Genomic DNA, 12,465 nt, shown 5'->3' with positions numbered 1-12,465 from the left:
TCCCGAGGGTTGGTACAGGAGTCCTGCCCGCCCCCAGTGACCATCCACCTCCCTCGTACCGGACCACGACCTTTTATGCCGGTGAACTCCTCCCTAATATTGTCACAAGTATCCACCCAGCACTTGGCACCAGGTACCGGTCCAATGCGGGTGGAAAGATCAGTTCCACCCCGGGACTACCCCGAGGTATCAATGCTAGCATCCGCTCCGCCCTCAGGGCGGGGCTCTGCGGGGCTAACGGTGGAAGAATCAGCTCCGCCCCCGGGCGCCCCGGTAGAGTTAGTAGAAGAGTCCGCCCCGCCTTTGGCCAGCCTCTCTCCAATACCCACGCCTGAGGAGACTGTCAACCAGAGCATGGCGAGTCGGGAGAAGGCGAGAGACTCGGGCCACATATTCGACGTAGTCGTGATTGGAGGTGGCATCTCAGGTCAGTATGGACTGTAGCGATAGCCTGAGGGGCCCTGGTCGCCCCGGGGTAGGGGGAACCGGAGGGTCTCTCTCGTGCATTACAGTGCAACAGTGGCCGCCCTGACCCTCGCCCTGGCCCTGGCCGGGCAGGAATATGGGTTGTGCCAGTTTTGCTGGAATGAACTGGGAGACGCAGGAACAATAATTTGTTACTACTATTAAATACTAACTTAATCACCTCTTATATTTAGCACTTTATGTGGTTTTTTCTCAATCCTCAGCAGTCTTGACAGGTGGGTTATGTATTCACCTCCATTTTACAAAACCAAGAAACTGAGTTCTGGAGCGTTTCGAATTAATCACCTAGCTGGGAAGTGGCTAAATGATTTTCTCCCACTTAAAATTCTCACTAATGATTCCCTGAGGTGGCTGCTTTGCTTCACTGACTTCAGGACCCTTGCCCTAAAGAGGCAATGGATATCAGCATACAAATTATTATAGTATTGATGTAGTAATAGTGTTATTCTACTCCTGCTCTTCTTAAGGCACCTTTCCTTGAAAATTTGGTAAGTGAAGAGGAAAGAGGGAGAAATGGTAAGGGAAAAGGTTCAAATGTATGGTGACAGATGGAAACTAGAATTTTGGTGGTGAGCACAATATAGTGTATGCAGATATCAAATTATAATGTTGTATACCTGAATCATATAGTATTATTGTCCTGTGTTACCTCAATAAAGAACAATATGAAAATAAAAAGTGAGGTGGGCTCTTAGATTTAACCTACTTCTACTATTGTTTTTGTTTGTTTGGTTGGTTGGTTGGTTGGTTGGGTTTTTTAGTATTTGCAGGAAGATGTAGAGTATTTAGCACCCAAAGGGAATCCCTTTGTGAAGCTGGGGTCAAGATCAGGTCAAAGTATACCCACTCCCAACCTCTCCCCAAATCGTGTCTTGCATTGAGCGAGCTAGTGAACCTGGGTTACCTGACTTGGGTTTGTAGCTGACCAGTGGAGTAGTGCACAAGGCTTTTCAGTGTCTTCCTGAAAACCTGGTCACAAAGGATATATTTGTCACTTAAGTTGCCATAATTGTGTAAATGATTGGCATTTACAAATTGTATTTCAGTCCTAGCTAGAATTCCACACTAATCTGTCCACAAACCAGGAGGGTGTTAATAATTTCTGAGTATACCTGCAGGATCTGATTTAGAAAGAGGGAGAAAGGCAAGAAAGGAGTAAGTAAGATGGCCCCACAGTAGCCATTTTTATGAATAATCCTTTTGAGGAAACTCTAAATATGCTTACAAATTAATTTTGGGTGAAGATAGATTTTTACTTGGCCTGTTGAGGATAAACAGTCTTAATCACCAGAGAAGAGATTGGCATCAACTGCTGTTTTGACAACTCCAGCCAGTGCCAGCAAAAACATACATGTATGTTAGAGCATCAGAGGGAGCAGATTGTAGTGGAGTGTAAAAAAATAAGTATTTCCCTTGCTTCCATTTATTCATTCATTCATTCATTCACTCACTCAAAAAATACTTTGTTAAGTGCCTGCATTGAAGTTAACGGGTATTTCCAAACACCTAGAAGCAATATGATTGTTGATCACTGGAAAATAAATATGATAATGCATTGTGTAAATTGGTTAGGAGTTGTCTCCTCTCCCATCTGCATAACATCCATATTTCACAATTCAGGGTTCTTTCTGGGATATTATTCTTTTTTTTTCCCCCTTGTTTTGTGCTCCAGTATTTCTTCAGGAGCATTTGTCTTTTATATTTCCTCTGCCTGACTACTTGCTCTTTCTACCTCTCCATACTGACTCCCAGTAGTTGGTGGTGAGGAGAGGTAGATTTACTATGCAGCTGATGCCCCTTATGCTTTATGGACTTAACAAATGTAGGTCCCTTTCGGTTCTCATTTAAAAATAAGTAACCAGCTTCATGCTGAATCTTGTATTTGTAATTTTCCTTTCTTTATTCTTAAGAAGGGCACCCAAATTCTATAAGCTTCAGGCCCCTCAGAACCTGGATCTGTCCACAGTTATTATTAATTATTAATAAGTTGATTTCCATTTGTGGGAAGTAAAGGACATTTCTTGCATAGGAGTTCACACTCCTACTCCAAAAACCAGCTTCTAGATCGATATCAGTGACAATGGAAAAGGTACTGGGCTTCCTTCCATATCATCTTTATCAGAGTTTTGTGTGATTTTAGCAACAAAGCAGACCAGAAATATTGCCTATATGGCTGTGGTATCTTCCCAGATAGTTCACGGATGCAAGTGGATAAACCTTGCACACAGACTTCATGTTTCATAAGCAAATAAGAGAGAGGCATTACTTCCTAAGGCTTCCTGAGAACTCAAACACATCATCTTTGTGTGTGTTCAGCAATATCCCATGAGTGACTTCATAGTCGCTATATCAGTTATAAATGCTTTTGGATGTTTCTTATAACTTTTTTTCAGGATTTGTACATTTTAATATGGTACCCAGATACTTATAATATATGGCCAATACTTATCATCTGCAGCATTACTCCTATTTTATATATAACAAAATAGCTCACAAAAGAGTACAAATTCTAAATGACATTCTTTAAAATCAACCTCATATTAACGGAATTATCTTTCACTTTCTATATCTTCTTTGACTGCACAAAGAATAGCAACCTCTTAATATATCTCTCTTTTGTCATTAAGATATATATAACAGAGTGTTTGCTCACAATCACAAAATCCCTTTTTCTGTACACCAATTAAATAATTAATATAGTATATTAGTAGTTGAGAGGGAAAAACCCTGCTCATTTGTAAGTAGCATTATGGTATCTTTTACATTCTCTGGCCCTTGTCCATTATCTATCAAGTCCTTTTTGAAACTCCTTTCATGTTTTCTGTGACACAATTGGATCCTAAGCCGCCGCCACCACCACCACCACCACCACCACCACCACCACCACACACTGATTGCTTCTTTTCCTTTCATTGTGCCCATGTTCCTGTGAAGTTCTGGTTTTGAAATGGCCTCAAGATTCAGCTGTTCATCACTTTGGGGCTTCTTCACTCTCTCCCTTTCTTTCTTATTCTAGGACTTATCTGTAGAAAGCTCTTAAATCTCCAGTTAGAATTCTTTTCTTCCTCCAAACTCCTGTCTGATAGCTTATCTGCTCCTGGATATTTCACAGCTGAATGTCTTGTTCTTACTTCATATTTAACATGTCCCAAAGCCTCCTTGCCTTCCAACTCAGCGTCTCTTCCTCAGTTCCTTGACTATTTGGTGCCTTAGTTATTTAGATACTCAGAGGTTTACTGCAGGCTGAGCATTAAAACTCTGCCTTTTGAGACAATTCTTTCCCCTATTTTGTGTTTTTTCTCAAAAATAAACTAAGATAATTTTACTTTATAAACTCCTTTATGTTGAATAAAGAACACAAGAATTACGTTTCCTTAGGTTCTGACTTTTTGATATATTCATGGTTGAATGAAATTTTGATTTTATCTGACATTTAATAGATAGTTATAGCATTTTGTCAATACTAATTCATTTGAATCTATACATAATCTTCAGCTGATATTAAAAATATATTTAACAGTAGTATAGTTATATAAGTTTAATATAACTATAGTATCACTGGATCACAGAGACAAATTATTAAAAAAAAAGAAATGTGAAAGCCAGCTATTGGTGAATATTGGGTCATACAATCTTTGTGCAGGTGTGACATAAACATATTTTGTATATGTTAAATCTTGCCAGTATTTGGATTGGGGTGTACTCAGAAAGATTGAGGTTATAAGTTTTATATAGGATACATGGATTTGCAAGAGTATAGACATCCAATCAGCACTTGTTTAAATAAAGTGCTTTCATGTATCTATATAAAATGAATAGATTTCATAATGACAGTTACTTTTTATTTTAACTCTGAGTTATTAAAATGATACAGAATGAATCAAAAGGTGTTCAGTTATATTTTTTAATCTTTTAAGGTTTGAGACAAGTTGTTTATTAGGATATTTATCTTTTTATTTTGAAAAAGATTTTATAATTTTGTCAGCAATTTTTATTTTCCTTGGATAATGCATTCCTCATTATGTTGTTGTCTAACATTATAAATCAGGGCAGCTTAAAACCTTTGAACCATGGTTTTGACATCTTGCAAAATTATCTATGAGGTATATCTTCCAGTATCTTTTTTACTAATTAGCAAGTTTCCTAAAGATCTGTCTCTTCAGCTTTCTCTTTTAGACTTTTCCTCAACATTTTTTTTCTTCCACGTTGTATTCTAGAAATGGTTTGCATCATGTCTCGTATTGATATCTATCCTACACTAACTTAAATCAAGATCTGGGTCTTTTTTTTTTTTATACTTTCCCTCTGGCTCCTCCGAACATTTTCTAGTTGTTGCTAAGTCAGAGTAATTAAAACCCCACTTTGTAGCAGTATTTAATCAATTTCTTAAGTAAAAGTGTCAGTAAGAACATAAAAAACAGATAATAAGCTTTGAGAGTTGACTTACATATTAACCGTGTTCAAGTTCACTGAATTGCAGCCTGTAAAAGTAAAAAATACCAAACTGAGATTCAGAGGGTCAAGTGAATTATCACATGCCACAAAATTCTTAGTGGCATAACTTGACCTTGGACTCCTGGAATATTGATCATCAAGACAGGGCTCCTTCTGTATCCTGCCTCCCTGGGCTTGCTCTATAAGGTCTTTCATAGAACTGTAGTAAACCTTGTTACTACTTTATTTTGAGGTTTGATGGTCTACTAAAACCTAGTCGTGACTCTTATTACACAATAATTTATACATTACAGTACATTACATGTATTGCTACTGATTCATGAATATTTAAAAATATGGGTACCCTATCAGGTCAAATGATCTTTAGATAAAGAATTTATTTCTTTTTTAGGAGCTGTTCCTAGTATATGTAGGATAGTGCATAGTGATTGTTTGAATAGTTTATATAAGTGGTTCTTAACCTTTTCTGTGGATATCTGATGATAGCTATTAGACCTTTTCATAAAAAAATGCATATTTTTATGCATAGACTTCTTTTTTCTACACCAGGCTGACATCTGATGTTATGGAAACCTCTTCAGTGTCTGTCCCTGTAGTGTAAATATTTTGGACTAATACTGAGACTTCACAGAAGTAATGAAGAATAAGAATTCAAAGGATTTATTAGGTCATCTGACAGTTACTAATAATGAATTTATACATACACAATGATAAAAAATAAAGACATCTAGTTGAAAAATAAGGAATTTCTCTATACTAAAACTTTCATTTTCTACATTAAGACCTACATATGATAAAAAGAACAGTGAACCTGACATGATTGGAAAAGAAATAATCTGGGGGAAAAACATTGGTGAAGAAAATGGAAGGCTGTGGTAGTTGATAATGATTTTTTTAGTAGTTCTCTAAGATTGGCATTTGCAGATCTTACATATTGAAGTGAATCAGTTGATATTAAATACAGTCACGTGCTGCTTAACAATGAGGATATGTTCTGATAAATGTATCATTAGGTGATTCTGTTGTTCTGCAAACAGCATGGAGTGTACTTACACAAACCTGGGAGGTACAGTCCTCTAGGCTATGTGGTGTACCACCAATGTATATGCCATCTGTCATTGACCAAAATGTCATTATGCCGTACATGACATTTCTAATTTCATATGCATTTGTAGTAATTTATAATGATCATTGGTCATTGAAGCATTTGACAAAATTCAGACAGAATTGGAAGTGTTATCTAACCTATCTGTCAGTTCATTTGTCTCTCCAGTTTCCATGTGAGGCATAGGACCCTTTTTTATGTAGTAGGGGTTATAACTATGAGCCTAAAGTGCTCTTGGTGCTTGAGGCTGGTTGAGGGGTTCAGTGGTAACAGAAAAGGGAGCAGGAAATGAATGACTAGGAAAAGATTTCATGGAGGAAATAATGCTTGACAGAAGTGCTGTGGATTTTGGATAAATTCTGAAATGTAGTGAAGATGACCATTTCCGGACTAAATGAGTTCACTGTGACCTGTGGCTTAAATGAAAGCCCGGCTGGTTAACAAAATTATACAGGTTTCAGGTGCACAATTTTACAACACATCATCTGTACACTGTACTGTGTGTTCACTGCCCCAAGTCAAGTCTCCTATCACCATTTTTCTCCTCTTTACCCTTTTCCACGTCTCCAACTCCCCTCTTTTTCTTGCATGTATTTGTTCATTCATTTAGTATTTCTTGATTGAGTGGTCACTATGTGCCTTGAACAAAATTTATAGTTTTTTCTGCCTTGGAAATACTGCTTCCCAAACTTCAGTGTGGGCAGATGTTTGACTATACTTTTTGTTGTCCTCAGAGTATTCAGTCCAAGAGTCCAAACATGTAGTTATGTAAGAATTCTGTTGGCCAGAGACCACTTCACTGAATAATAGAAAATTAAACATTTAATGTGATGTATAGTATACACATTCCTAGGTGGTGACCAATGTCAAGGTTGAAGAAACATGTCACTTTTAAGAATAAACTGAAAGAACAACTAGGAGAGTCAGCAAAACATAAGCTATAGGTAGTTACGTAAAAGCTTTGTTCCAATATTCTTAGCTTGTGCCTCTAGGCATTGTTCACTGAGACCCTGCCCAGGGGAGTTTATTACTGTAAATAGTTGAACAATCTTTTAAAATATGAAATCAGCTTTCTCAAAGTGTGTCTTGAGGTATTGTTTCTGTGAGTGTTTAAAAGGAAGAGGGTAGAGAAAGACTGAATTAAATAGATCTCTTCACTGCAGGATTTATCAGCGCCTTTAATGTGCCCGTGCACACCACACATTTCTCAGAAGGAGAAACAGGATGAGACATCCCAACTTTTATGAACATTGATACTTTCCTGGAGCATCCTGAGGACTAGTGTTCCATAAAACATTTTGGAAACTACTGCTTTAAATCACAGTGCATCTTAGTGTATAGACTCTGAGGATAGCAATGTGGAGTGTCCTTGGTGTAGTTTAAGTTTCAGTGAAAGAATAGGGAAGATAATGAATTAAGGAGTAATTACATTCCTTAACTTGGGTGAGATCCATTTATCTAAAGTGAAAATGAATGCTGAACAATAATCAAATAAATTAGGGCTGTCTAGACAACCAGTCTGTCCAATTCAGGACAAATTAAAATTCTTGTTGGTTTTTATCTATTTGTCATTTGAGACAACACTGTCTTTGAGCTTATCAAAGGGATTAGAAGATTTGACATTTTCAAAAACAATTATTTTGAAAGGAAGCAGAAAATACAGATAGATATATATATGGATGGATGGGTGTTGTATGGATGGACAAATGGATAGATAGGCAGACAGATAGGAATGGTTGTATGTACCAAACAAATGTGTATGCACATGATATTCCCTTTTTTTCCTCAGAGGTGTAATACTGGTTTAAAGATGAGAAAATGTACTAGTAGTGTTTAGAATCTGCTGACTTTTACTATTTATAATATGTCAGGTAGCAATGTGTGTTAAGAAGAAAAATAAAGTAGTATACCAGGGACAGAGTGTGACAGATGATTATATCACTTGTCTATATTGAAAATAGGGTCAGTGGATTTGTTTGTTTGTTTATTTATTTATGAGGATTAGGCTACATTTCAAGGTTTGTTCTAGCAAGGAAGTAGAGGCACTAGATCTTTTGTTGTAGAAGGACAACCAGAATTTTAACTGGAAAGGGTGACATGAGTGAAATAAACCAATTTCTTTTCTTCTGAAATAGAGTATTATGAATGTGCTTCAAAAATAAGGTATAGGAAAGACCCTTGGCAAAGTAAAAAAAGGCAGGAGTAAATGTGAAACTCGGTTCCACAGTGACAGGATACTTGAGATTTATATCCCATGAAGTAAAGGACTATTTTCTTGAAGCATCATTGCAGATACTAATTTCTTCTCCAGATATATACTATGTGAGTTAAATCATTTCCCGTACTATTTCTATGGGACAGTAGCCATCTCAGGACACTGGAAGCACTGCATAATCTGTGGGAATACGGTTTTCATGTGCATTTGCCACAGCAACTCCAGTGCTGGCTGCATACTCTCACCCAGGCTCTCCTGACATAATAACCAGATTACCATTGCCAGAACTCTCAAATGAGGTGTGCTTTTAGCAGACTTGCTTTTTTTTAACCTCCCTAGTAAATTCATTAACCTACTTTATTTTGATTTTTTTTTTAAATCCAAATGATTGAAGAGAAAAATGAGGAGAGGAATGTGTACTGTTTTAAATTCGTCATCTCTATTTGAAACACTTAAATTGCAAATTATTAAATATTCACCTTGCTATGATCTGCTATTTTCCTGTTTTTAGATTTTGGCATTTTGAATGTTGTCAGATCCTTTATATCATACCACATACCTCAAAATAACAATACCGATACTATCACCTACAAAATGATCATTGAACAAAATGTTTGCAGTTCTTTTTTGTTTTTAGGATCTATACCATTAGAAATGAACTACCAAATTACTAGGTTTAAAAATGACTTAGACTAGTTCCTCTCCTCAACCACTTTTGTACATTTGTATCATTTGTATCATTTTACTCTGCTTATCCCTGGTGTCATTCTTTCTTCTCTTTCACCTTAGTAGTCTTTTTTTTCTCTTGAAAGTATTTTTATTTCTGTAGTTGGCTTTATATTTTTTATAATAGGAGTACAAAAGATATAAATTATAACGTATAAAGGCATAAAATAGCATTAGAAGTAAAAAAATATATAGATTTAAATATATGTATATACATATATATTTTCTTATTCTGTTAGTTGAGAGGGCCTAGTAGCAATGTGATGCTCCAGTAGCAGTGGGGCACACTGAGAGCCCAGATCTTGGTTTCTAATAAAAGGAACCAATAAAGGAATCAAGACTTATTGGAGAAATGGCTCATGCTAGGACTAGGGCAGAGAGAGACAAGATGAAGCTGGACAAGATGTTCCAGAAATTAAGGAATTACACAGACACATACACACAAAATGATGGGAGCATGTCAAAGTGACACAAGAGCCAACTAAAAGAGCTCCCAGTGACCAAAGATGGAAGAATTTGAGCCACAAAATAAATATGGTACTATTGGTTTATAACCCAAAATATAGAACAGCTATTTATGAATCCATACTGATATAAATAAATGATTAAATAAATAATAGGGGAGAAGAAATAAATATCCTGAGCAGAAGAATCTTAAATAATTTGTGTATGTATTTTACCTTCAAGGAAGTGGAACACAACTTCCTACTTCTTTTTTTTTCCAATTACAGTTCATATTCAATATTATTTTGTATAATTTCAGGTGTACAGTGTAGTGGTTAGCCAATCATATACTTAAGCACCCCATGCTGATATTTCCAGTACCCATCTGGTAATATACATAGTTATTACAATATTATTGACTATATTCCCTATGCTGTACTTTACATCCCCAGGACTATTTTGTGAATACCAACTTGTAGTTCCTAATCCTTTTACCTTCACCCAGTCCCCCATGGCCCCTCCCCTCTGGCAATGATCAGTCTGTTCTCTATATCTTAAGTGTAGGCTATGCAGAGATTTCCCTCCAAAGAGTATATATCGCATGGAAAGGGGTAAGTGGAAAGAGTAGCATTACAGTAGAGAAACCTGGCAAACACTACCTTAACCAGTTGGTCAAGAATAGTATCAGTGATAAGTCATGTTGATAGCATGTACCTTTGATATAATGTTAATATACATAATTTTCTTTACTTTTCTGGTATTACTTACTATACTGGTTTAAAATCAATCCTTTGTGAAAGTTTTTACTTTCAGGTGAAAGTCTGCTCTTGGCTTTAGGTGAATGAATAAAGTTATGAAGCATGGTTCCCACCTTTGGTAACTTTGAATCCAGTGGGGAAAACATGATCTAGCAAGCATGTAATGCAGATATTAAATCATAGGTGGTGAATATAGGATTTTGTTTTAGATGAGAAATGTACAGATATACTGAGGTATAGTCAGGAGAAGTTTCTAGGAAAACTTACTCTTCTGTTTAATGTAACCAGGATTTCTGGAAGAGGTGCACAATAAAGGTTGGCTTAAGGTTCACCACATTCTCTTAAATGTGATTTGATTATCATCAAAAAACAAATATATATTTTAAAAATTATTATACTTTGTCAACCAACCTTATCTAATAATAAAAGTATGGTATGTAGTATAACATGATAGATTATAAAATTGGTGGCTCAGTTAATCACAATATGGTCAGAATTTATTAGAAAGACTGCAAAATCAATGTATTGTGTATGATACATTAATTTTATATGTATACCTGGTTAAAACTTGGATGTTTCATGTTTAGATGTTAACATATTCCTTGATTTTGTTTTCCTTTTATTCCTTTTAGGATTGTCTGCTGCTAAACTGTTAGCTGAACATGAAGTCAATGTTTTGGTTTTAGAAGCCCGGGACAGAGTTGGTGGTAGAACATACACTATAAGAGTAAGTGATTTAAATACTTACATGTATTATCTCACACAAACTAGAAATGGGTTCATTGGAAGACACAGAGCTAGAAGAGATCTCAAGAGGTCATGCAGTGAAGCCATTTGTCCTCTATAGCCCTGCCTAAACTACTCCATCAAGTGTGTCCTTTATTTTCAACAAGCACTCACCAAAAGAGCGACAGCCTCTGACATTCAGGAGCTTACATTCTAATGAAGAACACAAATGTGAACAAACAACATCAGTAGTGTCATTATTTCCATACTAAAGATTTATCTAGAGTAGGTATATCTCAGGTGGGGTTACAGTTTGACTGAACTCAAAGTAACTATACATCCACAACATACACATGCACATGCACACACATACACATGCATTTAGTATAGGTTCCTTGTTTATTTATCCAAGGATGCACAATTTAAAAGAAGTATAGCTACAGTAAGGAAAAACAAATGTAGCACATTTTTGTGCAACCTTTTCCTTGGTCTTTGGTCTCTAAGAGGTGTGCTGCTGCCAGAGACACTTTTTGCTCAGGTAGGGTTAGCTAAACATGAGAAGAAACTCAGTTTTCACTACATCACTGCTTTTTTATACAAGCATACCTTGTTTTATTGCACTTCATTTTATTGCATTTTGCAGACATCGCTTCATTTACAAATTGAAGGTAAGATTTTTCACAGTAAAATGATTATGACTTGATGATGATGACTCAGATGATGGTTAGCAATTTTTTTTAGTAATACAGTATTTTAAAATTAAGTTATGTACATTGTTTTTACACACTTAATAGAGTACAATATAGTATAAACATAACTTCTTATATGCACCAAGATACCAAAAATAAAATTTTGTGACTCCCTTTATTGGGTATTTGCTTTCTTGCTGTAATCTGGTGTTGTTCTTGGACTTACATCACCATCCTGGAAATAACGTTTTCTGCTATTCAAAGATTCAAGGAAATGTTTGCAAATGGTTGTATCTGTGGGAGCTGATGAAAGTACACAGCAGAAGGACATAAGGTGGGAAGGAAATGGGGCCAAAGATTGAAGTTTGAGAAGCATGTGGGTTTAAGGGAGGCATAGGCAGAGGACTCAGAGAGAACCAGTAAAGGCAGAAGAGGAGGACCAGACTAGAGCAGGGCCATGCAAATCATTAGAGGAAAGAGGAAGGGATGATAATCAAATGTGAGCCTTTTATATACAAGAAAGACTGAAAGAACTCTTATGTTTGGCAGTTAGAATGTCATTTGTGAACCTCGCCAGGCTATGGCTCAGTGGATAGACCTTTGGCCTGGGAGGCGGAAGACCCAGGTTTGAAACCCCAAGGTCACTGGCTTGAGCGTGGGTTCATCTGGCTTGAACATGGAGTTGCCAGCTTGAGCGTACTGGATCATAGACATGATCCCATGGTCACTGGCTTGCCCCCAAAGGACTCTGGCTTGAGCAAGATGTCACTGGCTTGGCTGGAGTCCCCTGGTCAAGGCACTATGAGAAAACAATCAATGAACAACTAAGGCACCACAATGTCCTGTCTCTCTTTCCCTATC

General features: G+C 36.6%; 1 protein-coding gene across 1 annotated transcript in view; it reads left to right on the top strand.

Annotated features, from left to right (window-relative positions):
* Positions 1-271: 271 nt before the first annotated feature.
* Positions 272-12,465, top strand: part of MAOA (monoamine oxidase A) — a 65,440-nt gene continuing 53,246 nt past the window's right edge. The window contains exons 1-2 of the mRNA XM_066356122.1: positions 272-427; positions 10,822-10,916. Of these exons, the coding sequence (XP_066212219.1) occupies positions 355-427; positions 10,822-10,916 (168 nt within the window). The 5' untranslated portion in view covers positions 272-354. The remainder of the gene's footprint in view (positions 428-10,821; positions 10,917-12,465) is intronic.

This window comes from Saccopteryx leptura, chromosome X (assembly GCF_036850995.1).
Source record: "Saccopteryx leptura isolate mSacLep1 chromosome X, mSacLep1_pri_phased_curated, whole genome shotgun sequence".
Lineage (NCBI taxonomy): Eukaryota > Metazoa > Chordata > Mammalia > Chiroptera > Emballonuridae > Saccopteryx > Saccopteryx leptura.
This window is presented reverse-complemented; position numbering and strand designations above follow the sequence as displayed.